General features: G+C 41.8%; 1 protein-coding gene across 8 annotated transcripts in view; it reads left to right on the plus strand.

The window, feature by feature from the left end:
• The window catches only part of LOC125463699 (cadherin-6-like), a 192,978-nt gene that overhangs the window by 10,903 nt on the left and 155,157 nt on the right, over positions 1-26,918 (plus strand). For 5 of the 8 annotated variants that reach the window (XM_048555323.2, XM_048555297.2, XM_059651877.1 and 2 more), the window contains one exon: positions 13,282-13,674. In XM_048555323.2, coding sequence (XP_048411280.2) covers positions 13,444-13,674 — 231 coding nt within the window. In that variant the 5' untranslated portion in view covers positions 13,282-13,443. Of the gene's footprint in view, positions 1-449; positions 740-1,568; positions 1,748-2,693; positions 3,278-3,436; positions 3,457-13,281; positions 13,675-26,918 lie in introns of those variants that run through there. The other 3 variants (XM_048555313.2, XM_048555334.2, XM_048555348.2) reach the window with 3 other exon arrangements.

Consider the following 26,918-nt stretch of genomic DNA (forward strand, 5'->3'; position numbering starts at 1 on the left):
TGTGAGAGACTGTGTGTGTGTGAATGAGTGTGGGTGTACATGTGAGAGACTGTGTGTGAGTGTGAGAGACTGTGTGTGTGTGAATGAGTGTGGGTGTATGTGTGAGAGACTGTGTGAGTGACTGAGTGAGTGGGGTTATCGCGGAACACGCGGTGCCTGTGCCGGAAGCGAGGTGATAGCTATCACTGGGCAGACGCCGCGTTGCAGTGTTAGCCGCACAGAGCGAGTCACTGCGCTTGGTGCTGAGAACGGCCTGCTGATAGCTCCGGGAGGGCTAGGGCCAGGCAGCGAGCTGTCTGCTTCCAGTTTATGTTTAGCCTGCGGAAGCGGCACAGCTTGGATCCTGAATGTTTTACCGAAGATCTGTAAGTCGGGTAGCGGTTAGAGTTGTTGGTTGGTTCGCTGAGCTGACTGGTTTTCATACAGACATTTCCTCTCCTCCCCAGGTGAAATGGTCAGTGCTGTGTGTTGCCTCTGTTGAAGCGACGTTATTCTCTCCCGCTCTGCATGTACATGGCGCGGGCAGTCATGGTGGGCTGTCTTGTTCCTGGCTTTGTACAGCAGTACCATGTAAATTGCTAGACACAGCACTGACGATATCACCTGGAGCTGAGAGGAGATATTTGCAGGAAAACTAGTCAGCTCAGCGAACTAACCAACATCTCTAATTTGGATCCCTCTGAGGTGACAGAGAGGTATGGGCCGACCCCCTTCCGCCCTACTCGCCACCCTCCAGCAGGTACATCCCTCTTTGTCCAGTTCCACCCAGACATGAGGTTTGTCTTCACCAGGTGCTGCCCGTGTTGTGGAAACGCCAACAGAAAGAACACTTTCCCTTTCCATTGTTGTATGAGTCAGCTCCCCCCAAGCCCTTAGCACCCAAACTGAGGTTTGTCTGAACTGGAGTGACTGGCCTGGGGTACGGTAAAGCCTCGGGCTAGACTCTCTGGTTGTGGAAGCTGCAGGCGGGGTATGAGTGGGGGTGAGAGCGGGGGCGGGGGGGGGCGGTTTGCTGGTGGCGGTGACGCTGGTTAATTAGGGGTGTCCTAGCCGAGTGAGAACCGTCGGTCTCCAATCTTCTGTGAAAAAGAAATATTTGCAGGGCTGGTGGCGGAGGCGAGAGGCTCCGGGTACGTTGGATCCTCTCCTTTCCAAGCCTGATGGGCTGAGCGGCCGCCGAGGCTCGGATTCTGCCCCCGGCATCTTCAGCAGGGGTTGAGAATGAGAACTCAGGCTCCTGGAAAGTTGCTCTCCACGCTGCCTGGAAGGTTCAGTAGACATCTGTTAAGAAACCTCGCGGAAACCAATAAAGGCTAAACCAGTTGATGTATCAATAACCGCTTTAGTGTTTTTCATTATATGTTGGATGTAAAGGTTTTGGATAAAGGAGTCTCTGGAGGCTGTACAGATCTCTGAGTGAACACTGGGACAGCCGCTTTCATATGAACCTTTTCTGACCGAGGTTTAAATGTGAAACTTCTCTCGGCTAGGTTTCTGGTGCCACCTTAGCTACCCTCTCTCCAATTATTCCGTTCGTTCGTCTGCGCAAAAAGACTTTTCGTCAGTTCCCAACTGCGTCTCATTGACATTTCTGGCGCGCCGTCCGGCAAATTCATACCCAGCAGCTCGGCAAAACGTCTGAGATTGTTGCAATGTTTGTGTATCCTTCCAAATCAGCTCGGTTGGGAAAGTAAACGCCTTTTCTGTTTTAAAATAAAAGGGCTGATTCTGTGACTGTGGCGGAAAAGTAAGTTTGCATCGCACTCTCCGGCCCTGAGCGATGTTGGCGAGTTGGAGGTCCGTGCAGCCTGGGTTTTGCAAATTCGCCTTCCTTCTACATAAACATCAGACGGAGTTCATTCCCTGATTAGGGGCTAGACGGGGGCAGAGAGATGGGGGGGGAGGGGGGGGCAGGTGAGGAGGGAAAATGGTGTATTCTTCAATTCACCGCCGAGCAGAGTGTGTGACTGTGTCAGCGAAATAAACTCAAACCACAATCATTTTGTCATTTCTGGGTTTTTTTTTGCATGGTTCGGGCGGATTCTGCGCTATTCAATCTGCAATGTTTAGCCTTTTATTCCGTGTAACGTGACAAGAATGTTTTCTCGCCCAGCGGTTGAAAGGGAATGCTTGTGAGTGTTTTGGTGGTAATAACGGGAAGTCTCCGATTGAGAGCGTCAATTCACTGAAATCGCACTCATTCTCGAGATTTCTGTATATGTGCGTGTGTGAGACAGAGAGAGTTCACAGTAATTCTTACGTTATAAAGACCATCTGTTACCACAACACAAAACCCAGAGCCCTAGCGACAGCAACATTTTTTTTTAGTCACAATTCATAGCCCGCACTTGACACTGTTTGCAAAGTGAATGAAATTTGCAAGTAAATGGGACAATATTGTGCGCTCGCCATTTGGAAGTCTGGTCGAGGGAAAAATACTAAGCAGATTCCAATTTTGCTCCCTGTCTAGTTCCCGCAAAACACTCGTCTGAAAGTCTCAGACAACTGCTGGCCAAGAGTGTCAGGGAGCGAGAATTAAAAATCTTTAGTTACACTTAGGCAATCTCCAAAGGTCAGAAAAGTGCAAAAATATATTAGTCAGTTATTAGCAGTTTGGCAGTGCAGTAATCGACATTTCACACAGATTTATCCCTGAGTTGAATCATGATTTCTGCTTTCTCTGCATTTTGCAGGACAGGTTATATTTGGAGCAAACTGCGATGAGAGAGACGGTGTGCAGACGCTTGCTACATTCAGCCCGGGCTCTCTCTCTCTCTCTCCGGTAGAAGTCTAGCTCCCTCCTGCGGTCTCGCCCCACGCTGTCCCGCTGTTTATTCAGATAAACTGAAAGGACGGAATTACTGTCAACCCCTTGCTTTCAAACCATTACCTAAAGGCTTTCAAATTCTAACCCAGCTCAGCGAGAAGCTTTCAAATATCTTTGTGTTTAATGCCTGCCCCAGACAATGAAGTATAGAGCCGGACAGAAATAAATCGGGGCAACCACCTCACAGTTTGTCAAAATTCGCCGGGCAACTCAGATTATACACATATGGTTCGTTTCGCGGGTCAGGGACATTTGTTTTACGCTCAACAGCAAGCATCAGTCTCAAAAGTTTGCTTCAATGCGCCAATCTCCTCTCTGCCTGGAAAAGCGGTATTTGCACCGCATCCCATTGTCAGCCGCTTTTAGACATACTCTCATCGACCTGTTCAGAGACGTTACGACACATCGCTGAAGTCGAGGGAACTTGAGTCCGAGCCTCCTGGCTCAAAGGTATGGACGCTGTCACTGCCCCTCTGTGATTTGGTTTTAGTCTCGGATCCCAGGAGGTAACTGAACTGGTGTCAGACTGAAGATTTAAATGGAAGTGGGAAATTGACAGCCCTATATTTCGGTAAATTACTTGGGCTTTAGATCCTTCACTGTTTTTACTGCTGCAAAGCGACTCAAAGGTGCGTTGCCCTTTTTTAACAGGGCTACATAAACCCCTCACTTCCGGTCTCCGAGAGAGTGCACATGGAACAGACCTATAGCATTGTTCCCTGGATAATCCTTATCACTGGCAGCTAGAAATCAGTAAATTTAACCCGCGGAACTCCAAATACTCCAAGTGATGTGTCACTAATTATGTCAACTTCAAGAGCTAGTAACTCCAATTTCGTGATTTCTCAGAACTTTCAGGTAATTGTTAGAGGAGAAAAATAAGCCTGGCATGATCGAAGTTTGCTATGTTCACTGAAAAAGCTGCCTGACTGACAAGCTGCATCGGAAAAGTCACTCTCATTAACATAAATTTGTGTTCAATTGTTACAGTTGTATGCGTATGTAAGTTTTGGGGTGCATGTATTTGCTTGAATGTGTATGCCAATGATGTGCATGAGAGTATGTGAGTAATTATGTCTACTTGTGAGTGTCTGTGTTTGAGTGTATGTTGTCGATGTGCAAGTTTATGTGGGTGCTTGTATTGGGGCATGTTTGTGTCTAGGTATGCATCTGTGTGTCTTTTGTGTGTGCCTGTCTAGATATGTGTGTGTTGTTGATGGTGTACGTTTACATGGGTATTGGGGCTGTGTTTGGTTCCCAGCATGTATCTGTCAGTGTGTCATTTTTTTGTGTGTATCTGTATGTTTATGGAGTGTATGTGTGTGGATGTTGAGGAGTATTTTGTATCTGTGTGTGTGCGTGTGTGTGTGCTTGTAACATGTATTTGTTTTTCTGTGTGTATTTTGGTGGGATGTAACGGTGTGGATGTGTGCAAACATTTTGAGATGATTGTGCCCTGAATCTGCACCAAATGGCCAGTTTTATGAACAACATCAAAAGACACCTTAAAAACAATTCTAACAATAAGGTTGCCAGTTGGTCAGGCAGCTTTTTTTTGCAGCGGAACAAGTAAACTTTGATGGTGCCAGTTGATTACCTCCCTAAATATGAGTCACACTGAAATTGTGAGAAATCATGAAATTAGAGTTATTAATTCTTGAAACCTTCTTGTAATTAATAGCACATCACCGTCTGTATTTGGAGTTACACGGGCAATAGATTTAGGACTTTTATTAACCTACTGATTGATTTCTGGCAGCCAGTAATAAGGATTGCCTGGGGAACAATGTAAGAGTTTTGTTGAATTTGCAATCTATTATGTATGTTTCAATTTTAGCAGATCTTCCTTTGCTGTTAATTGATTGCTTATTTCAGTAACTTTGTTTCTTCTTGAGAGGCCATTCACATGAGCAATGGAATGTGGAATATTAATCCTTCACATCATTTTTCTGTTTCTCTAAGTGATCTTTTTTACAATTTACATTTCTGTTTTCAACAAATTGAGTAACGACTGATGCATTCTTGTTGTCTCACCTAATCAGTAATTGGTACTGAGTAGCATTTAAGGACTTATGGCTGCTTTGTTATTCATAATACTTACTGAAAAAGTGTTACAGTTACAAAAGCACTGACTGACATAGCAGACTATTTAGGATCAAGGTAAATGTTAAAAGTAATTTCTGAATTAGGAAAGGTCCTGCACAGGGATTTCTCTACATTTGAATTGGGATCTCTTTATACTGTGGGCATCACTTCGGATTATTCTATAAGAGCAAGAATGCAACAAGTTGCAATGCAAGGCTCAAACCCAGTCTTGGGCTCGACCTCTGTATCTATTTATATTATTTCTATTTTTTTTGTTTTGAAAGGAAGTTGCCTTCATCGTTTTGGAGGCACCAGAATAGATAGGTTGCACATTCAGAATCCAAATGGCCATTTCTTGTGAGTATGACCCTATTGTATGAATTTGAATAATTCTCTAAAATGACATGGAGCGCAGGTAGCAATGTTCAGCCAAATGGCAGCATTGCTCACTGTACAAATGAAGAATAATCATGGGTTGGTTGCCTGCTGAGCACAGAGAATAATCACATGCAGGTAGGATGAAACGCGAATGAGTTTGCTTACTGGTAATTGTCAGTGTCAAAAATCACATGACCCCATGTTAGAGTCCGACAGGTTTATTTGAAGTCACAAGCTTTCGGAGTGTAGCCCCTTCATCAGGTGAAGTGAGAAAGTAGCACACAGAACACAGAATTTATAAGTAAAATATCAAAGGGTCGCACCACTGATGAGGATGTTTCAGACAAACCTAAGGTCCTGTTATTAGAGATAATGGGAACTGCAGATGCTGGAGAATCCAAGATAACAAAGTGTGGAGCTGGATGAACACAGCAGGCCAAGCAGCATCTTAGGAGCACAAAAGCTGACGTTTCGGGCCTAGACCCTTCATCAGAAAAGAAGGGTCTAGGCCTGAAACGTCAGCTTTTGTGCTCCTAAGATGCTGCTTGGCCTGCTGTGTTCATCCAGCCCCACACTTTTTTCTCTAAGGTCCTGTTAAATCTTTAATCAGTTAGAAGGTTTTAATATGTATATGTAAATCCCTGAATTTCTTTCAAGTCACTGCCCTGAGAGAACTCAAGGTTTTATCAGTTAAAGAAGAGATGACATTTTAGGTCAGACAATCCATGTTAGATATGAGGCCTTGTTTAGAATCTGTCTGTGTTTTGGTTTGGAGTCAGACTGGTTTTATACAATGATTTTATTTCTAACATTGTGGTGTCATCCATAAACTTAGCACCCATGCCTTCCGTTTCTCATCCAAATCTGTTATATAAGTGACAAAAAAAGGACTCAGAACCACCAATTATCAAAAGAAACAATATCAATTTGTGGAAAGATCTTTCAATATATTAAGTGTTTAGGATGGGAGTGCACAATCAGACAGTGCAGTGGAGAAAGATTCAATCAATGCATTTATGAGGGAATTAGATTGTTATCTGGAAAGAAAGAGTGTGCAGGGTTACTGGAGAAGCCAAAGGAATGGCCATAGATACACAGCTCATTCAGGAAGGTGTGCAGATATAATGGGCTGAATAGCCGCTTTCTCCACGATACCAATTCCATAATTCTGCAGTTGAGAGGATGGTGATGATGAAGAGCTCATGACAAAGGGAATAGTTTAAGTGAACAATGCAAATACATTTAAGGGGAAGCTAGATAAACACATGAGAGAGAAAGGAATAGGCGCTTAGTTGACAAAGTTAGGTGAAGCATGATAGGAGGAGCCTCGAGTGAAGTGTAAATGCTGATGTGGATTCATTGTACCAAATGGTTTGATTCCATAATGCAAATTATATGTAATTCCATTCAAATCGACTTTGAGATATTTCAACACATTCACAATGTAGTCACACATTATTTGGTATTTAAAGGCAACAGAAACAAAAAGTCGCAAACACCAAATGATATCAGATTTACTCCTGAAATTTTGTTTGGACTGCTGCTGACATTTTTATAACCTAACTGTCAAGAAATATTACTTTTATTTAGGATCAAAACCAGGCAAAGTAAGTTGCATGTTGCCCACCTGAGTGGAGGCTGCAGGAGATTAATGTAGCGAGTTGAGAGAAAACTCATTTTGGAAAAGTGTAACCAAACTGGTTGAAAAGGTACAATAATGAGGTGGGTGACAGCAGTTGACCTGAGCTCACTGCATGCAGATCTGAGCAAGGCAGACAAATGTAAATAATCTCAGGTTCCATCTCCCATACCTGAGATCGCAGCTCATGTTGTGTGGATACTGCAGTTGTGATACCTGCCAAATTTATGCTTTAATTATGCTAATGCAACAAGTCTGAAGCTAAAAAGGAGAAGAACATATCCATTCCCTCACATAGATGTATTAGAAAAATGAAGAATAGAACCTAAAAGGAACTGACATCCTGGCTTAGCGATCGAAGGATCTGACGATGATGGTGTCAGAGATAACACGGTGTGGAGCTGGAGAAACACAGAGGGCCAGGCAGCATTAGAGGAGCAGGAAAGCTGATGTTTTGGACCGGAACCCTTCTGTGTTCCTCCAGCTTCACACTGTGTTATCTCTGATATCCTGGCTTTCAGCCTAGCCCACTTACTTTTGAAGATAAGATTTAAAATCATGCAGGTCACGTATTCGTAAAAAATTAATCTGCAAAGCTATCTTTTTTCAATCAAGATGGCAAGATTTTTTATCAAATTGATTAATTTGATTAATATGTCGAATCATTGAGCCATAGAGATGGATAGCACGGAGAGAGGCCCTTCATTATGACTCAAACATTTGACCAGATATCCTACATTAATCCAGGCCCATTTGCCAGCATTTGGCCCATATCCCTCTTAACCCTCCCTATTTATATAGCTATCAATATGCTTTTTAAATGTTGTAATTGTACCAGCCTTTACCACCTCCTCTAGCATCTCGTTCCATGCATGCACCTGAGTGAAAAAGTTGTCCCGTAGATCCCTTTTAAATCTTTCTCCTCTCACCTAAATTATGACCTCTGGTTTTGGTCTTCCCTAGCTGGGTAAAAGCCTGTCCATGTTCCTCAGGGTTTTATAAGATTTGTTAAGGTCACCTCTCATTTTCCAATGCTCCAGGGAAAATAGCCCCAGGCTATTCAGTCTCCCTCTATAGCACAAACCCCCCCCAACCCTGGTAACATCTTTGTACTTCTTTTTGGCAACCTTTCAAGTTTCACAACATCTTTCTTATTGCAGGGAGACCAGAATTGAATGATTTAGGTATGCAATAGGTAAGTAAAATTTATTATTGGCAGAGTTTGTAAGGAGGCAGCTGTCTGAGCAATAAAGCCAAACTCATGGTTAAACATATCCATTACTCTTCTCTCTTACAGTTGTCCTTCTTTGTCACAACCCAATTATTTATACAGATAAACAATCAAAACAAAAAAAGAAACATTAAACGCCAAGAAACCATTTAAGGTGCGAATCAAATGGTTTGTAGCAGCGAGCGTCAGTAGGTCTCCTGATGAATGGAACTGAGGTCTTGGCTCCAGCTGCACAGTTGAATGAGCTGGTCCCTGAGGCTGGTTTGTACAGGACCTGGCAACACTAATGGATTTTGACCTCGGTGCTATCAAAAGGCGTGTGGGGGGAGGAAAAAGAAGTCAGTTTGGAAAAAAAGTTTTCTTAAAGCCAACGCATTGGCCAATATGTTCTGAAAGAAAGACACAGCCCAGCAGGACCATGATCTTGTTTTGTTTTCATTGCGTAAACACCTCATTGATCTCAAGAGAAAAATTGGTCATGTTCAAATGCATTTCTAGGCAGTACAGTACTCCTCATTTTGAATATTAATTGCCCTGCTAAGTTACCGGATAGGTAAGCGTACATGCAAATCAGGAACAGGAGTAGGCCATTCAGCCCTTTGAATTTACACTGCCATTTGTGAAGATCATGGCCGAACTGATTGTGGTTTCAGCTCACTTTCCTAACTATTGCTATATCCTTTGATTCCCTTGTCAGTTGAGATTCTATTTAATTCAGGCTTAAGTATATTCAATCACCCTGCTTGCAATGCATTTCAGGTACAAAATTCCAAGCATGGAAGGTAAATTCACCATTGTCTTACCTGGCCATAGGACTGTTTCCTCATCAGAGAGAGGAAAAGGGAGACACCTGTTCGTGGCTTAGCTTGAGGCTCACCATGCCTCAGGTAGGGGGAGAGGTTGAGAAAGGAGTCCTTCACGATAACCTCAGCCAGCGCGAGAATTGAACCCATGCCATTAGTTTTTCACAGCAACACAAACCAGCCATCCAGGCTAATCAACCCCACCGCTATAGATTAATGAGCCCCTCAGAGAGAGAAAAAATCCTTGCTTCTCTCTTAAATGGAAATAACTTTATTTTTAAACTGTGCCCCCTAATTTTAGCCTCTCCCACATGGGGACCCATTGTTTCCATAGCTACTTCTTGAAGTCACCTCTGGTTCTTACGTGTTTCATTAAGATCATTTCTCATTCATTTAAATTCAGATGGATGCAGATATAACTCGTCTAACCTTTCCACCTTCAATATTCCGTTTGCTGCAGTTTTACCTATTCACTTCATCCATTCATAGCTCTCTTTTTCTCAACTCTAAGCTGCTTAGAGTGCTGCCTACTGTCATGGTCCAGACACTTTTGTATATGTTGCTTTCTGGCCCGTCCTCTAAAAAAATTATAATTAAACAAGCTGTCCATTTTAAAGCCTATTATTTTTAAAATCTACCAATACTTGTCCTGCTGATTCTGATCTCTATTCAGAATCTGTGCACACTCTTAATTTCTGCTCAACCTTTGTTCCAAAGGAATAAAGGGGTGTTGAGTTTGGGTAAAAGAAAATACTGATTGCTCCTTCATTGCAGAAAGTTTTGAGTGCGGGAGTAAAGAAGGCTTACTGCAACTGTACAGGACCTTGATGAGAACACAGGATTCTGTACAGTTTCGATCTCCTTTTTAGTCTACAGTGCAGATAGAGACCATTCAGCCCATCCAGCCTGTACCGACATTCCAAACGGCATCCCTCCCAGACCCACCCCATCCCTGCATTTCCCATGGCTAATGTGCCTAACCTGTACATTTCTGGACACTACGGGGCATTTTTCTTCTTAAAAATACACGGTCGATCTGCCTAACCTGCATATCTTCAGATTATAGGACACAACCAGAGCACCCAAAGGAAACCCATGCAGACATGGGGAGAAAGTACAAACTCCACATTTTTATCTAAGAATGGATATACTGACCATACAGGACTGATGTCAGGACTATCGCATGAGGAGTGATTGGGTTGACTGGGCTTGCATTTCTTGGTGTTTAGAAGAATGAGTGGGGAATCTCATTGAAACATAGAAAAATTCTGACTGAGCTGAAAGGACTGGATGAAGGGATTGTGTTTCCTATGCTTGTGGATTTAGAACAAGGAGTCATGGTTTTAGTACATGAGGTCAGTCATTTAGGTCTGAGATGAAGAGAAACCTCTCCACTCAGAAACTGGTGAACTCATTAAATTCTCTACCACAAAAGGCTGTGGAGGCCAAGTGGTTGAACATATTTAAGGAAAAAAAGATAGACCTCTACAGGCTGAAGATGCCAAAGGGTATAGGGAGAGAGTGGTAATATGGCTTTGAGATAGATGATTAACCATTGACTTGTTAAATGGTGGAGTGGGTTTGATGGCCCAAATGGCCTACTGCAGTTCATCTTTTCTCTGTTTTAATATTTTCAATTCCAGGAAATTCATTAGAAAGTATGCAGCATACTTTCGCTTTCCAGAGATTGACTAAAGGGACCATTTAATGAATTTTTACATAAGTTTGTACAGTGACTGTAATTTCTACTTAATGAATTACAGTTCCAGCACAAATAGACAATACATGACAGAAACTAATGAAACATGTCTTTTAATTCCATTACAGAGCTGGGGCCTGTCTTGCATGTGGAAATTAAAATCGTATTTCATTGCCAGCACAACTTGTGTAATGTTGTTTAATGATGTTGTATTAATTTAAGGCTTCTGTTTATTTTTAATGAATACAGCAAATGCTTTAAATACATTTACATCACCTCCCTATCCGTGTCTGTCCTGCTATCCTGTACAGATAGACTGTGGCCTGTAAATATTTGGTGGTGGTTGCACGTTCCTGATGCCTGACTTTGTATTGTGAGGAAGAAGCACTGGAGGACAGATTGCAAATGGGCAATGGGCCCATCTGCTACATTGGCCAAGGCAGATAATGATCACTCCTGAAATTGGCCTGATCTCCATTGCTTTGGAAAGTAGAGACTTCATTATACTGAGAATGACCTTGAATGCAACCCCATTCTGCCCTGTACTGAGCTGAACTATGTTCAGGAAATTATTCTGTCTTTATGCTTTATGGGATATAGGCATCACTGACAAAGCCAGCATTTGTTGCGTATCCCTAATTACCCTTGAACTAAGTATCTTGCTAGGCCATTTCAAGAGGCAGTTAAAAGTCAGCTCTATTGCCGTGGATCTGGAGTCACATATAGGCAAAACAGGTAAGGATGGAAAATTTCTTTCCCTAAAACCATCTGGCTCATTAGAAGCCATAATAGAGCCAAATGTGTTTTTATGACATTGATGCCAGTTCCATGAAAACCATGGCTGAGACTAGTTTTCAATTCCAGACCTAGTTATTAATTAAATAGAAATTCCACCAGCTGCCACTCTAACTCATCGTTCCAAAGCATTAGCATCAGCATCAGTGTACAATGGATTACTTGTCCAGTGACATCACCACTACATCACAAAATTATCTCATCTCAATACATCCATCCAGTGGATTCCTAACCAGTGGAATCCTAAACAGCAAACCACAAAACATTGGCATCCAAGTTTAAGAGGTAATAGCAAAGGCAAATGAAATGTTGGCCTAAATTTCAAAGGGAGTGGAATATAAAAGTAGGAAGGTTTTGTTAAACCACACAGCACTAGTCAAACTTCAATTGTTTTTGGCCCCTTCATCTAAGGAACGTTATTCTAGCATTGGAGGCAGTCCAAAGAAAGACCGCTGGGCTAATACCAGGCATGGAGGGACTGTCTTATGAGGAGTGGTTGAGTAGATTGGATCTGTACTCGTTGGAGTTTAGAAAAATCAGAAGCAGCCTTATTAAAACATACAAGGTTATTACAGGGCTTAGTAAATTCTTGCAGAAAGGCTGTTTTCACATGCAGGACAGCTCACGACCGTAATCTCAGAATAAGGGGTTACGCATTCAAGACAGAGATAAGGAAGAATTGTATCTCCGAGGGTCGTCTACCTGTAGAACTCTTTAACACAGAGGGCTGTCAAGGCTGGGTTGTCAGGTGTATTCAAGGCTGAGATCAATAGATTTTTAATCAGTAAGGAGAATTAAGGATTATAGGGAAAAGGCAGAAAAACGGAGTTGAGGATGATTAAATCAGCTATAATCTCATTGAATGGTGGAGCAGACTCAATGGGCTGAATGGCCTACACTTGCTCCCATGTCTTATGGAATATCCTTGTTGCATGCTGAAGTGAGAGACTGATCCCTGGGTTCACTTTAAAAGTGCAACCATCTCAGCTTCTGTTCCTGATGCGTCTAACATCATAGTAACAGCAGAAAGCCATTTAATCCTTCCAGCATATTCCACTGATCAAAGAGATCACAGCACTTTTTGCCACCTGACTCCAGAAATCTACGTTTTCTCAACTTTGCTTAATATGATTTGTTGACTAAAATCTCATTTTAACCATCAATTGCCATCTGTAGAGTATAATTCAAAATGTTTCCCATCCTTTGCCTGAGAAAAGCTTTTTGTCTTCTGGCCTTAAATTTCTGACTCTAATTCCTTAAATGACATCACTGGCTTCCTAGATTCCTCAATGAGGGAATATAGTTTCCTGCAACCCACTCCATCTATTCCACTCAATAACTTCAAAACATGAATCAAATCACCCCAGAATCCTCAATGTCCCATTATTGAACAAATCTCTCTCAATAGCGTGACAGTTTTCACAAGTGCCTGATTGAACAAGCATTTTACTTGTTTCTTTCTGCATTGTCACTATTTTCCTTGGTCAGGATTGTAACTGGTAAAACCTAACCTGGATTAGATGCACAGCACCTGGTGTTTTATAATCACCAGTGCATTTTCGAGTAATTATGATTTTCAATTATGAAGCTTTATTGTGTAATGAGACATATTTTTCTGCAATTGGTTGAGAAAGGGGCTGATGATGAACACATTACAGAGTTCCACAGGCATCTATAATAGTTATATGATGTTATCAGTGAAATCAGATTAGCAATTCAAATTAAGCATCAGTGGTACATGACATAATTTATATATTTGATGTTTAAATTAAAAAAAAACTCAGTTCGAAACATCATTCTTTTCTTCTTGCTCTCCCAATTTAGAAATCCCCAGAAATTAAGCGAACTTGAAGATTGATTGAAGACCCAAGTAGTGTACAAATGGAACAAAAAGGTTAGTCAGTGATACACAACCTACTGACGGGTTGCTGGAGAGCAGCCAACAGAACCCAGTTAGACTCTGCAGTCACCAGTTCTGACGTAAGAATGGCGATATCGAATTGCTGTGCGCTAATGCTGCTCTGGATCTGCCTGTTGGAGCTCAGCCTGATGTCCCCCCTGTCAAATAGGACTGCTTTCGAGGAAGAGGATGGAGTGCCAGTGACACCTGAGGATGACAAGCTTTCTGTTTTGCACCGGTCCAAACGTGGCTGGATGTGGAATCAGTTCTTTTTGCTGGAGGAGTACACTGGGGCAGAGCCACAGTACGTGGGCAAGGTAAGCTCTGAGAGATGGTCCTCTTATTCACAATCAGAAAGTTGATAGCTCACCAGCATCTCTGTGCCATGCCCTTGTCATCTGCAGTTTTAAGGCGAATATAAGGAGCTACACAGAAAATGAGCTATGCCTACCCCAAAACTATCAACAAATAAACCTCACATTAATTAAAGCCATCCAGTGATTCCTTGCTATTGTCACCAACAGTGATTGCTAACCTTTCAGCTATGAAGGCATAATCTAAGTGCCAAAAGAATTCAGTGGAAATGTACTATCTATGGGGTAAAATGAAATGAGCCCTGTCCATCCAAAGTTTTCTTTATTTATTCATGGAACATGGGCATCACCGGCTGGTCAGCATTTATTGTCCACTCCTTGAGGGGGTTGCCTTTGAGAAAGTAGAGGTGAGCTGCCTTCTTGAACTGCTGCGGTCTGTGTGCCATAGGTTGTCCCATAGTGCTGTTAGGGAAGGAGTTCCAGGAATTTTGACACAGCAACACAGAAGGAATGGCAATATATCTCCAAATCAGGATGGTGAGAGGTTTGGAGGGGAACTTGCAGGTTGGTGGTGTTCCATGTATCTGCTGCCCACGCCTTTCTAGATGGAAGTGGTTGTGGGTTTGGAAGGTGCTGTCCAAGGATCTTTGGCAAATTTCTGTAGCATATCTTGTAGAGAGCACACACTGCTGCTACTGAGCATCTCTCATAGACGGAGTGAATACTTACCGAAGTGATGCCAATTAAATGGGCTGCATTGTCCTGGATGGTGTTGGTGATGATCACATTGAATGCTTTGTATCTGCAGCATGACCTGCCTCGGTAATGGATATTTTCTAATCAACCTTTCTTACAGATGTATGACTTGAACATGAGTCCTCCTGACTCAGCGGCAGAGGCATTACCAATGCACCATAAGATCCCTGATTTGTTAAAATATAATGTGGTGATGAGGAACACGTCATTAATACAACAGAGATCACCTGCATTGTCCTTTAACCTCTTTAATAAAATTTGGATTTATTAAATGCAATCCTACAACAACTGTGAATATCTTAATCCAATCAACATTGCAATCAATATGCCAGTTTTCTGACTGTTTCTGCAAACAAGCTGTTTGGCCCTGATTTCTATGATAGAGTGATCTCACAGATGTGCAGGCCCTCTTGTCTGAAATCTAATACAAACCTTTTGCAACTGATTGGGGAACAATGGCTGAAATTACTGATGGCTTTCCCCAAAACACTCACTCAAAAATCTTGGAATTTATACAATGAAATAAGATATTGTTTACTCCCCATGTCCTTTCCTTCACAAATTTGAAAGCACACATTACACCTGTGTCCTCTCCCATAACAACTCTCATTCTTCACCCAATTTGATTTGATTTGATTTATTGTTGCCAAAGTACAGTGAAAAGTGTTGTTTTGCGAGCAGTACAGGCAGATCACAGCAAATAAGGACGTACAGACATGGGGTGCTTAGACAGACTGAGGCATATAGGTTACGGCTGCACAGGCGGTGGACAAAGGAAGAGAATAAGATCTGCTGTAGAGAGCTAGCAAAGATACGCCTAGTGTTGGTGCCATCTTGCAGCATGTGCTCACTGACCTATACTGGCTCATGGTTGAGTAGCACTTTGATTTTAAAATCCTTATCCTTGTTTTCAAATCCTTCCATGAGTCATTCCTCTCTGGCTCTGTAATCCTGTTCAGTTTTCTGAAGAAGAGTCTAGGCCCGAAACATCAGCTTTCCTGCTGCTATGATGCTGCTTGGCCTGCTGTGTTCATCCAGCTCTACACCATGTTATCTCAGTTCCACAGCCTTTCTAGATTGATGCAATTCTCTAATTCTGGTCTCATGGTTACCTTCGATTTTAATCACTCCATTATGGGAGCCCATGCTTTCTGTACCTTTGTTCCAAGCTCAGGGATTCCCCACTTTTCTCTGCCTCTCTACATTCCTTTCAGCCTTTAACACTATCTTCAAAGCTTCTCACTCCAGCTCCTGCGAGTCTGCTCGAATGTCTCCTTACAATTGTTAGGTGTCACCATATTTTTGGGATGCTCCCATCAAGTGCCTCAGGGTGCATTATTGCATTAAAGGTGCTACAGAAATGCAGGCTATTACTTTTCAATGACTGTATTCCTGCAGATCATTAGCTTCCCTTGCCTTCTGCAGGGAGCAGCCAGAACTAATTTGCTACCAGGAACAGAAAGTAAAGACTTGCTGGGTACAGCATTCACCTTTCTGGTTGAAATCCAATGTATGATATTGGAATTGTCGGCCAGTCATACAGTGTTCACCCCAACCTCACTCCCACCCATTTCCTCCCCCCACCAGCCCCCCACACCTCCCTTTATGAAATTCCTGTTGCAGTAGAAACTTTGGCAACTGTTTCAGTGGAAGAATGATGATGTAGAGAGACACAGCTGGCTGATGAACACAGTAATTCATTACCATTACCAAGAGGTTTCTTGTATGACTCTTGGTACATTCAAACCACACCTCTGGTGATTGTCGGTCTGTTACTTAGAGCAATCCAGAAACAGGGCTTTTGTGTAAAATTCCTCTTTCTGTAACATCATGAATGGGCCTCCTACCCACCCTCCAGTCCCTCTTTCCTATTTGTAATGTTGCTGGAGGAGAGTTCAATAGAGCTAAGGAAGATACATCAGGTGTCTCACAGGAAACCACATTACTTATGATAAAGAAGGCCCAGCTTAGATCACAGTTTCTGCAAGTAAAATAGTTTGGGAAATATGTCATTGTTTAGCTGCATTCAACTCACAGGCTTTGAGTTTAACTTGGCTTGAGCAGTGATAAGGTGGCATCAATTCAGCTGTCAATGCATAGCTTTCCTGATATTAATTACAGCTCACTTCAATGTGACAAGTGAAATGTGGTATGTGGTACACTTACACTCTCCCCAACAGCCCACTGGCTCGTGCATGTTTGGTGGGTGAGGGGCATACGATTGTTTTATCAAGCAGAGGAGGGGTTGTGAGCCTCCCCATCACACCACCAATTAAGGCTGTTGTTATTTTTTTAATCAATCTTTGCAAATGTGCTTTGACATTCTTCTGTGAGAGGTAGGATTTGAGCACAAGACTTCTGGCCTGGGTCACTATCAGTGTGCCACAAAAGCCCCTCAGTTAAGGGACCAATTATTGCCCACTTAAGGACCTCATTTACTTGTTGTTTACATTAACTCAGTGGGAAGGGTGATATGGCACAGTGGTAGGGTCCCTATGCCTGAGCCAGGAGGCTCAGTTTCATGTCCTACCTGCTCCAGAGCATCTCTGAATAGGTTGTGATGCAAATATCTGAACCCAGTGATGGGTGGATGGGCAAGGAGAATGGCATGTAAACCCTGCTGTGTTTGATCATTGCTTTCTGATTGAGAGACCTGACATTGAGAGGAGGGGTTACCTGCTGAGAACCATCCCCACCCTTGCACCACACCGTAAGACCATAAGACATAGGAGTGGAAGTAAGGCCATTCAGCCCATCAAGTCCACTCCGCCATTTAAATCGTGGCTGATGGGCATTTCAACTCCATTTCCTTGCACTCACCCCTCTACCAACTCCTTGCCAGCAACGTCTAGCCTGTGGCCAGCACCCCCATTCCCTTCCTCGCAAACTATGTCCAAAAAGCCTTTACCCAATACTATGGAGACAACAAAAACCACAGAGTTCCAGGAGTGATTAGTCCTCTGTGACTGGGCGTGTACTTAATCCAGGGCTCTGAGTGTGCACAATACCAACAGCAGCTACTCACCTCTGGTAGTACCCACTAATTAGGGGTAAGCTGTTAGCCCCTGACTGGCAGATAAGGTGGAACTCACCACATGTACAAGGCAATGGTTCTGAACAAGTTAATGCTCATGTTACATTAGCTCCAGCCATTCTATGTGAGGAGTCCAGGAGTTAAACTCTTGCTTTTAGAGACAGCAATTGCATCTGTCCCAACCCCAGTAATTGTCATTGTTCAAAAGTAGGTGCTATCATGTAATAAACTTTGTTATCTTAGAACAGTGCCTCTTTTTGTAGATACTCGAAACTGGTGAATCCTCTAGCGTCAGTCGCTAGATAGCAACAAGACAAAGCAAAGTTCAAGGAGAACTAGTGGAAGAAAACTACTTCAAACAACCTTTACCCAGTTCCACATGCCGGTAGAGTAGGCAAATACCATCCTTACCCAGTCTGAACTCCTGGGGTACCCACTGATCTCACAGGGTATTTCATCCCAGGAGAAGTTCAGCTGTTACAACAAAGTGTGGGGCTGGATGAACACAGCAGGCCAAGCAGCATCCTAGGAGCACAAAAACTGACGTTTCGGGCCTAGACCCTTCATCAGAAAAGAAGTCTAGGCCCGAAACGTCAGCTTTTGTACTCCTAAGATGCTGCTTGGCCTGCTGTGTTCATCCAGCTCCACACTTTGTTATCTCGGATTCTCCAGCATCTGCAGTTCCCATTGTCTCTGAAGTTCAGCTGTTCACCTGTTAGTTGCATGCACAAGATATGGTGGACCTTCCCAAAAAGAGGCAATGCTAGGTTCTCATACTCTCCCACTATCTGTTCTCAATGTTCCATACAACTTCGACACAACTTTGCCCAAAACATAGATCTAGGGGAACTGAAATAGCAATAATGGCAACAGTTCAATGGGAACTCAATGTTGAGTCTAATGGTCTCTAAGATGTTTAATTGAAAGCCGAGGGGATATTCCTGAAACCCCACTTGAATATCTTTGGAACATTGGGCAAGGCCGAGGACAGAATGGGAGTAGGATAGAGATTTAAAACAGCAAGCAACCAGAAATGAAAGTCACGCTTGTTTCCGACAAAGCAACCATGCAGTCTGCATCTTAAACTGGGATACGATACTGTCGTTTAGATTTTAAGATGAAGTCCTCAGCCTGAGGAAGTAAGTGAACGCAGACAGATGAACAACAAGAAGTTATTGGGTGGAATTTCCTTTGGGACCAAGTGTGGGGTGAAAGATTTCCAATTTTCTGCCATCAAGTTAGTGGGAATTTCAGAGAAATGGTGAGAGAGCCCATAAAAAATGTTATTTACAAAGAGACTGCAGAAAGCTGAGGTACAGAGCGACCGAATGCCCCAATTCACAATCACATAAAGTTAGTTTGCAACTGCAGCAAGTGATGAGGAAGGCAAATAGAAGTTTGTCATTTATCACAAGGGGAACAGAATATAAAAATCTGGTTGGTATGCTGCATTTGTGCAGAGCGTTGGTGAACCACATCGACAGAATTACGTGCAATTTAGATTTCCTAGTTAAGAAAAGATGTCAATGCTTTAGAAGCAGTTCAGAGAAGGTTCATGTGACCGATACATGCGATGAGGACATTATCTTATGAGAAATGTTTGAGCAGGTGAGACCTGTATACAATGAAGTTTTGAAGTATGAGAGTGATGTTATTGAAACGTATAAGATCCTAAGAAGGATTGACGGGATGGATGCTGACAGCATGGTTGCCTTAATGGGAGAGATGATAATTAAGGGTCACTACATTAAAAAAGGTCTCTCATTTGTGATGGAGATGAGGAGGATTTCTTTCTTCTTTTTGCCCCTGGAACTGTGTTTTCTAGAAGGCATTGAGTACTCTGAAGGCAGAGGTCGATACGTTCTTGACTAACAAGGGGAGTCAAAAGATATCAGGGAAACAGGAGTCGAGGCCACAAACAGATCAGCCAAGACCACATTGAATTGCTGTTTCTCTGTTCCGATATTATATGTTTGTAGGCTTTTCACAGGAAATTTTTTAATCAATATTGCAGTGAGGCATCGGAAAAACTGCTGATGAGATTACTGACTCAAATGGCCGAGAAAGAAACAGGGAGAGAACTGAGAATTAAGTGGAAAGCTACCTTTATTTATGGGTCTTGATAGTCATTCAGCAATCCCTACTGGAAGTGTGCATGCTTTGATCTCGCAATTCCTGAAAACCAAGTAGTCTTTCTGTATTTAATGCTTAGCGCCATTGAATTTGAGTTTCTGCTATGGTTGAAAACGGGAGATTTAATCTAGAAGGTGTTTGAGATTGCACTGATGGATCACAGGTCAAACACCCAATAAAGATGATTGGCAGAACCAGAAGAATAAAATGTTCCATGAAACGACATGATCAGGCACTCTCTTCCTTTCAATTAAAAAGCATTTCTTGATATATTTAAGTGTGTTAACCTATTATAGTTTTGCTTATATTGCTGAAAATGGTCTAATGCAATAATGTGGCATTTTTAACAAGGTTATCTAGTCCTTCGTTTGTGGGTAAGCAGATTTATAATCACTGAAAGCCACTTTGAAAATCTATGCAGAATCAGTTACTATGTTCATCTGCGTATGCTCATTCATTTCTTAATAAATTAAACATATTTCAAAATGAAAATACTTTTAAAATGCAGCTTGTGCTGCCTATGCATTTGAAAAATAGTGAGAGCAACATAGGGCCTTTCTGAAAGAATGTCACTTTAATCACTCATTGTTTACCTGGAGATAAGGCCCAAATTTATAAAGGCCACTTTCACATGCTAAATGAGCTTTATAGGTGCTTCCGTACGATTATTTATTGTATTAAGTAGTCAACTTTTGCAGGATAGAAGAAGTAAACAAACTGGAAAGAACATACTGTTGATTAGCAGTTCAAATTGGTCAATAAGATTTCAGATTGAGATATTAACACAGTCTGTCTAGAAACAGAGACCTTAAAAATGGAGCAATCTGCTTTTTCTGGTAGAATTCCACTATCTGTTATTTTGTCCATTGGCAAAGTAGTTACATCGTTTTCCTGAAAATGGGCAGTTTGCAAATCAGGGGTTCCATAATATCAATGAGGCCAGCTGACTTCAAATTTGGGCCTGATGGAGAAGCCACCTGGTGAGGACAAGTCAGATGTTGTCAGGTGTGTGAACAGAGCTGCTGAAGAATTCAGAAACCTTCGGGCCAAGTGCAGTAGGGGCATTCTTCCAAAGATGTGACAGTGAAAGACGCACAAAATCCTGCCCACACTTCTAACACGTGCTCCGTCCGTGAGACCTCCATTCCACCCTAAAACACACTTCCTGGGACTTGTTGGCAGCATCTTCCTTGAATCAAACATCAGCTACCCCCATTCATTCCCCTACCAACATCCTACCGTCCAGGTGATGCTATCCTTTGTTCTAGTCAGATATTTGACCAGTTGCATTTCCAGATTGTATTCTATTGCAGTCCCTATCACTGCCAGCTTGTGTTTGAGCTGGAGAGCTGCCACCCATTATCCTTTCTGTGCTATGTCCAATGGTCTCTAAAGTTAACAATGGCAGAGGGTAAACCCCTCGTGAGTCTTAAGAAGACGAACGTAATAAGAAGAATTTAGGGTGGCTCGGTGGTTAGCACTGGCACCTCACAAAGCCAGGGACCTGGATTCAACTCCACATTGGGTGACTGTCTGTGTGGAGTTTGCACATTCTCCCTGTGTCTATGTGGGTTTCCTCTGGGTGCTCGGGTTTCCTCCCACAGTCCAAAGGTGTACAGGTTAGGTGGATTGGCTATGCTAAATTACCCATGGCATTCAGGGATGTGTAAACTCGGTGGACTAGCCAGAGGAAATGCAGGAATAGGGTAGGGGGATGGGTCCTAGTGGGATGCTCTTCAGAGGTTTGGTTGGTGTGGACCCATTTGGGCCGAATGGCCTGCTCCCACACCAAAGGGGTTTGATGGTAAGGAGCATTTATGTTGATGACAAATTGTAGTTTATTGCTTAATAGCTATTAGTACAAGTTTCATTCACTGTTTAAACATAACTATCAAGACGATCACAGGCCAGGGATGACATAATTGCTCCCATTGGGAGCTGGAGCTAATCTCACTGGTTGTCCAGTTTAATACAATCTCCAATGTTAACCCTTTCAGAGTCATTACTGTATAAAACTGAAACTAGTCTTTAATTTCGAAAGCCAGCAAGTGTTTGCAAAAAAAAGGCATAGCTTCAGTAAATAATATTTCCTCATGAATTAATTAAATCTTTATTATTTAAGTTGATACTTAAAATGTCTACCTCTTTATTTGCTGTTTAGCTATTACAGGTTATATGCTACTGAGGGTCAGGAGTTAAAATGTTGTTGGTTTGAAATTGGTCTCACAGCCTTTTTTGACACACAATACATGGAGACTAAGGGCTTGTCAATTTGACTTCGATAATAAATGGAAGTCAAGTGACATTCTGAAGTTTCATTTGAAGTCAAATTGGTGAGATGTAGAAAAAGCAGCTGATTCAATATTTATCAGCATCCAATATCGGTCAAAATCACTCCCAAAAATCTAACCAGGCCATGGATAAATTCAAAGCCCCAGTTTCATTGTTTTCTAGCGGAAAGAATTGCACTTTGGTTGAAATGTCAAAAAAGTGCTTGAAATTATTAGGATTGTCGAGCATTTATTTAGTCACCTTGCTTGGGAAATATTGAAACCAGATTGCTTCTAATTTCAGAGATATTTTCTGAAGAAGGGTCTAGGCTCGAAACAGAGAACGAGGTATAGAGCTGGATGAACACAGCAGGCCAAGTACCATCATAGAAGCAGGAAAACTGACGTTTTGGGCCTAGACCCAAATGTCAGCTTGCCTGCTCCTATAATGCTGCTTGGCCTGCTGTGTTCATCCACTCTACACCATGATATCTCAGATTCTCTAGCATCTGCAGTTCCTACTATCTCTAGGCCCAAAATGTCATCTTTCCTGCTCCTCTGATGCTGCAAGGCCTGCTGTGTTCATCACTGCTTCTAATTTCTTAGACTGTAGGTTCTCAGAGGTTAGGCTGGGAGTTAGCTTCAAGCTCAGCACTAGTTCAGGTTCAGAGGATCCAAATTTCTGGGTCTAAGTGAATTCAGAGTTTAGATTTATATTTCTTCGGATTTTGTTAATCTTGCTGCCAACACTTTGCTCACAGAATGCAGCAAATTCCTATTCAGTAACTCCTATGCAATAAGTGAAGATTGCATCAGAGAATTCGAGATGGACAAGCCACAAGCAAAATCTGAACCTCTCATTAGGGGAATAAATATGATGTTGTGCAACTTCTCAACCCAGTATTTACGCCACACGTCTAATGAATAGCGCCTAAATAATTTACAAATTCTATTTGAATGCTGTAAATGGGAAAGGTGGCTTAATAGTCCCCTGGCAGCCATGCAAGAAAGGCTTTTAAATTTCAATGGAGGCATGTGGGTACCACTTTGGGAATGGCTTAAATGTCAAAGTACTTGAAATTATTAGGATTGTTACACTTTTAGTGGTGATTCAAAGGTAACTCAGGATATCGATTAAAAACACTTTCTGCATTTCTCTATAAAATGCAGATGCTATTAAGGGCAATGTTGAAATCAATACCAGGGATTACAACATCAATATTTCATCATTACAAACACAGCAGCTTGAAATTACACTATAGGCGTCTGTGAAATTGCATTTCTTTGTCATAACTTTTGTGTCGCTGTTTGGAACGCACGATTTCCAAAGCTTTATCTTGCAAAGTAAAACATGAAAGCAAGGGTGCAAACAAAGTGCACAATGTTACGTTTTGAGTCATCCATTTGCTGAAGCAGAGAGCAAGAATCTGCCTGCCTTCCATAATTGCTTATTTTTGATTTATGGTTAAATATAAGATCCTGTCTACTCTCTCTATTTCCTGAATAAACTGCCCGTGCAGGGAAAAACCAACCCTTAAATACATGCTTCCGTGAGTATCAATGGCTCTCTATTATCTCTGGCGTATGTTTATGTTCATTGTTAAAGGGAGTTTCATTCACAACAATGTCACACACGTTGTCACATTTACACAATGTATTGTGATTCAACAGAGAGGTGTAGATTGCCAAAAATAAATATACTATTGGTCTCACTGAGTAAATTTGCTGCTACAGATGTGTACATGGACCAACAAGGGAAACAGGGCAGTCTCACGACAAAGAATATCTGAGATTTTCTTTCAAACTCCTTTAGAAGTTAAGGAATAATTGCACAACGGTATCACTCTGAATATTAAGTGGGCGACATGAATTGGTGTATGGGAGGAAATGTGATATGCAACAAGGATGTGTGTGGCTTTAGGGTCAGAGCTAGGTTCTGGTATAGTTGGAAGTTTATGAAAATTAGGAAGGTCAGGAAGAGTCCTCAATAGTTGAGATTAAATTGTTTCAGTGGTGGATGATCTGAACTTAGATAATGTTAGAACAAAAGGGGCATAGTGATGGACGGAATTAGAGGTGAATAAGAGGTCTCTCACTTTTAAGGCGGACCTGAAGAGAATTTATTTTCTCGTAGATGATCAGTAGACTGTGGAATTTCTTCCCCTGGAAAACGGTGGTTGTGGGTTTTTGAATTTAGACTTGGTTAGAGAGTTTTGATGGATAAGGGAGTCCAGGGTTGTGGGTGAAGACAGGAAAGTGGAACTGAGAGCATAACTAGATCAGTCATGGCCTTACAGAATATTGAAATGTAAATGGTCTTCTCCTAAATCCAATCTTCCTTTGTTATTATGGGTTATTAAGCTCAACAAGTGTCAGGATGTGCTTTGGAAAAGGGTCCGAGATATCAGTGAAGGGAGATAACATTGATCTTCTTAATGGTGTTGGCACTGTCAGAACAAGCCAAAGTGTGGCATGAACCTGAAGCAGACATTGGGTACCATATACTAAGGCACAAATATCCTGATGCCTGCTTCACCAATGGATATAAGATGCTTTCTGTTTGCCCTGAAATATGGCTCATTCACATTTCCAACCAGAACTGTGTGGACCCCCCGAGGCATCCCTTACAAACTACATTCCCCCACCTCATTTTGTGGGCCTTGGGAGACTGTGTAAATACAATTGGTGCTGCTCCTTGCCCCAGTTTAACTCCCAAATGTGAGCCGACAATATTGGCCACCCTGTAATTTTTGAAACTGAAATTGAAAATGGGAACTGTTATTTCAATAAATTGCACTATGCCACGACTGACTAGAGACTGGATTGTGTAGAGAGGCCTTTTTTAGTGAACGATAGCCAAATGAAACTACACCAAAGCCGTGTCTTGGTAAATTGTTTCTTCTTTCCTGACTTTTCCATGGATGTGGGTGTTGTTAGCAAGGTGTTTGGCACCTGTCTTTAATTTGTCTCGAAATTTATGACTTGCTTGGCCATTTTAGAGGACAGTTAAGATCCCACCACATTGCTGTGGTTCTGGGAGGTAAGGATCACAGATTTCCTTCCCTACAGGACATTGGTGAACCAGATGAGTCTTTGAATAGCAATTGATGATGGTTTAGCAGTCACCATTAATAAGACAATGTAATCAAGGGAATGCATTTGACACCAACATTAAAAAATCTGCCACAGAAAATAGAAATCAATTTTTCGAGGAGCGGCTTTACTTATTCAGTGTAGGAACAGGAGGAGGCCATTCAGCTCTTCACATCAATTATGCCATTTTGGTGAGATTATGGCTGACCCGTAACCTAACTCCATACACCTACCTTTGGCCCAAATCCCTTAATACCTTTGCTTATCAAAAAACTATCCATGTCCAATTTATAATTTAAAATTAACCAAGGCTGTGAATAAAGGATGCTTATAAAATAGATTCAAATTTATTTAGCTCTAAATATGGCATAAAATGTCAAAATAACCAATAAGGATTCTCATTCAGATTTAATTTTTGCATTTTAGTTATATCAGAATCTTCACCAAACTCCAGTTCAGACCATAGTTATTTTTTTGCTCAAAACGATATCTTTTCGTATCTTTATTAGCAAGGAAAGTCATATATAGCATTGCACTGACATTTCACTCAAATGGTCTTGGGATACACTGTCAAGAGATTTAACTGTAGTGCATCCATTGAACTCTAATTCTTCCTTTGCTGCTAAACAATAAAATAATATTAATCTTTTGCCAAAATCTATGGAAGTTTGTCTTTTACATTTACGAGGACCCCTGTTCAACCTTAGCATCACTGCTGAGCTGACAGTCAATATTTTTGGGCATTTATATAATATCTTTCATAACTGCAGGATGTCCCAAAACAGTTTATAGCCAATGAAGTACTTTTGAATGTAGAAAACATGGCAGCCAAGTTGTGCATAGCAGATTCCCGTAAACAACAACATGATAATGACCAGATTATGGACCAAGATAATTGAGGATTAAGTGTTGGCCATGATTCCAGGTACAGCATTGATCAAAATAGCTCAACACCTGTGCTTTTCTTCAAAATATTTCATCAAATTTCTCATCTCAGCCTGTGAGACCCTATTGCATCCAGAGTCTTAAATTAATATCTATCTGAAAGATGCATGCCCAGCAGTGCGATTCTTCTTCAACTTCTCTCAAGCTGTCAGCACAGATATTTGTTCTGAAGTCTCTAGAATGGTTTCGCTAAGCCACAGCTGAGAAAGGGCTATACATGCACTTTAGTTTCTGTCAGATACCTCACGCAGAGAATCTGAAAGTGCTATCATTGTCCACACCTTGTATCAGCATCAGGTACCCCGTACAAGTGTAATTGGAATAGAGATCACAGTCATGTTTCACCCCCTCCTCTCCCCTCTGTCCTACCTCTTTGTCCAACTCAGTATATTTTCACCAATGCTTTTCTGGTCTTACATTGACACCAGGCTTGTATTTTTTCGTAAAATTCCCACCCCTCATTGAACTCTATGCATAATCATTCAATCACTGCAGGCAGTGTTAATTGTTATATCTCACTTACCAGCTTGTGGTTGGGTAAAGTCTACCACCAGACCTCCTTTTACCTTCTAATTAGCATTGATAGAGAATAAACCACAAGTAAGTGTTAATGAGGAGAAGCACACTTGTCTTACTAATAGGATATAGCTTATTGCGGGAGATTTAATGGGTACTAGTGATTTAGGCAAAACTATAAAGATTATCAAGCGCTAAAGATGCCACATCTGTCTCCATTTTGAAGTCATGTTAGACTGCTTGTCTCGCCAATGACTATGAGACACTATCAGATTGGAAAGAGCTTAATGCGGATTCAACATTAATTCTTTCAGAACCATTACCTCAGACAACATCTCCTCCCAAGCTTTTCTCCCCATAGTGACCATTCAGATATCTTTGTATCCTTGTCAATTCATTCTTAACAGGGTGACCAATGGTTTATGGTTAACCTCTGTGAGAACTTTCAACCCAAGAATACAGTCTGGAAGCCTCTTTCAAACCATGTGACTGAGAGAGCC

Source organism: Stegostoma tigrinum, chromosome 2 (genome assembly GCF_030684315.1).
Source record: "Stegostoma tigrinum isolate sSteTig4 chromosome 2, sSteTig4.hap1, whole genome shotgun sequence".
Taxonomy (NCBI): Eukaryota; Metazoa; Chordata; class Chondrichthyes; order Orectolobiformes; family Stegostomatidae; genus Stegostoma; species Stegostoma tigrinum.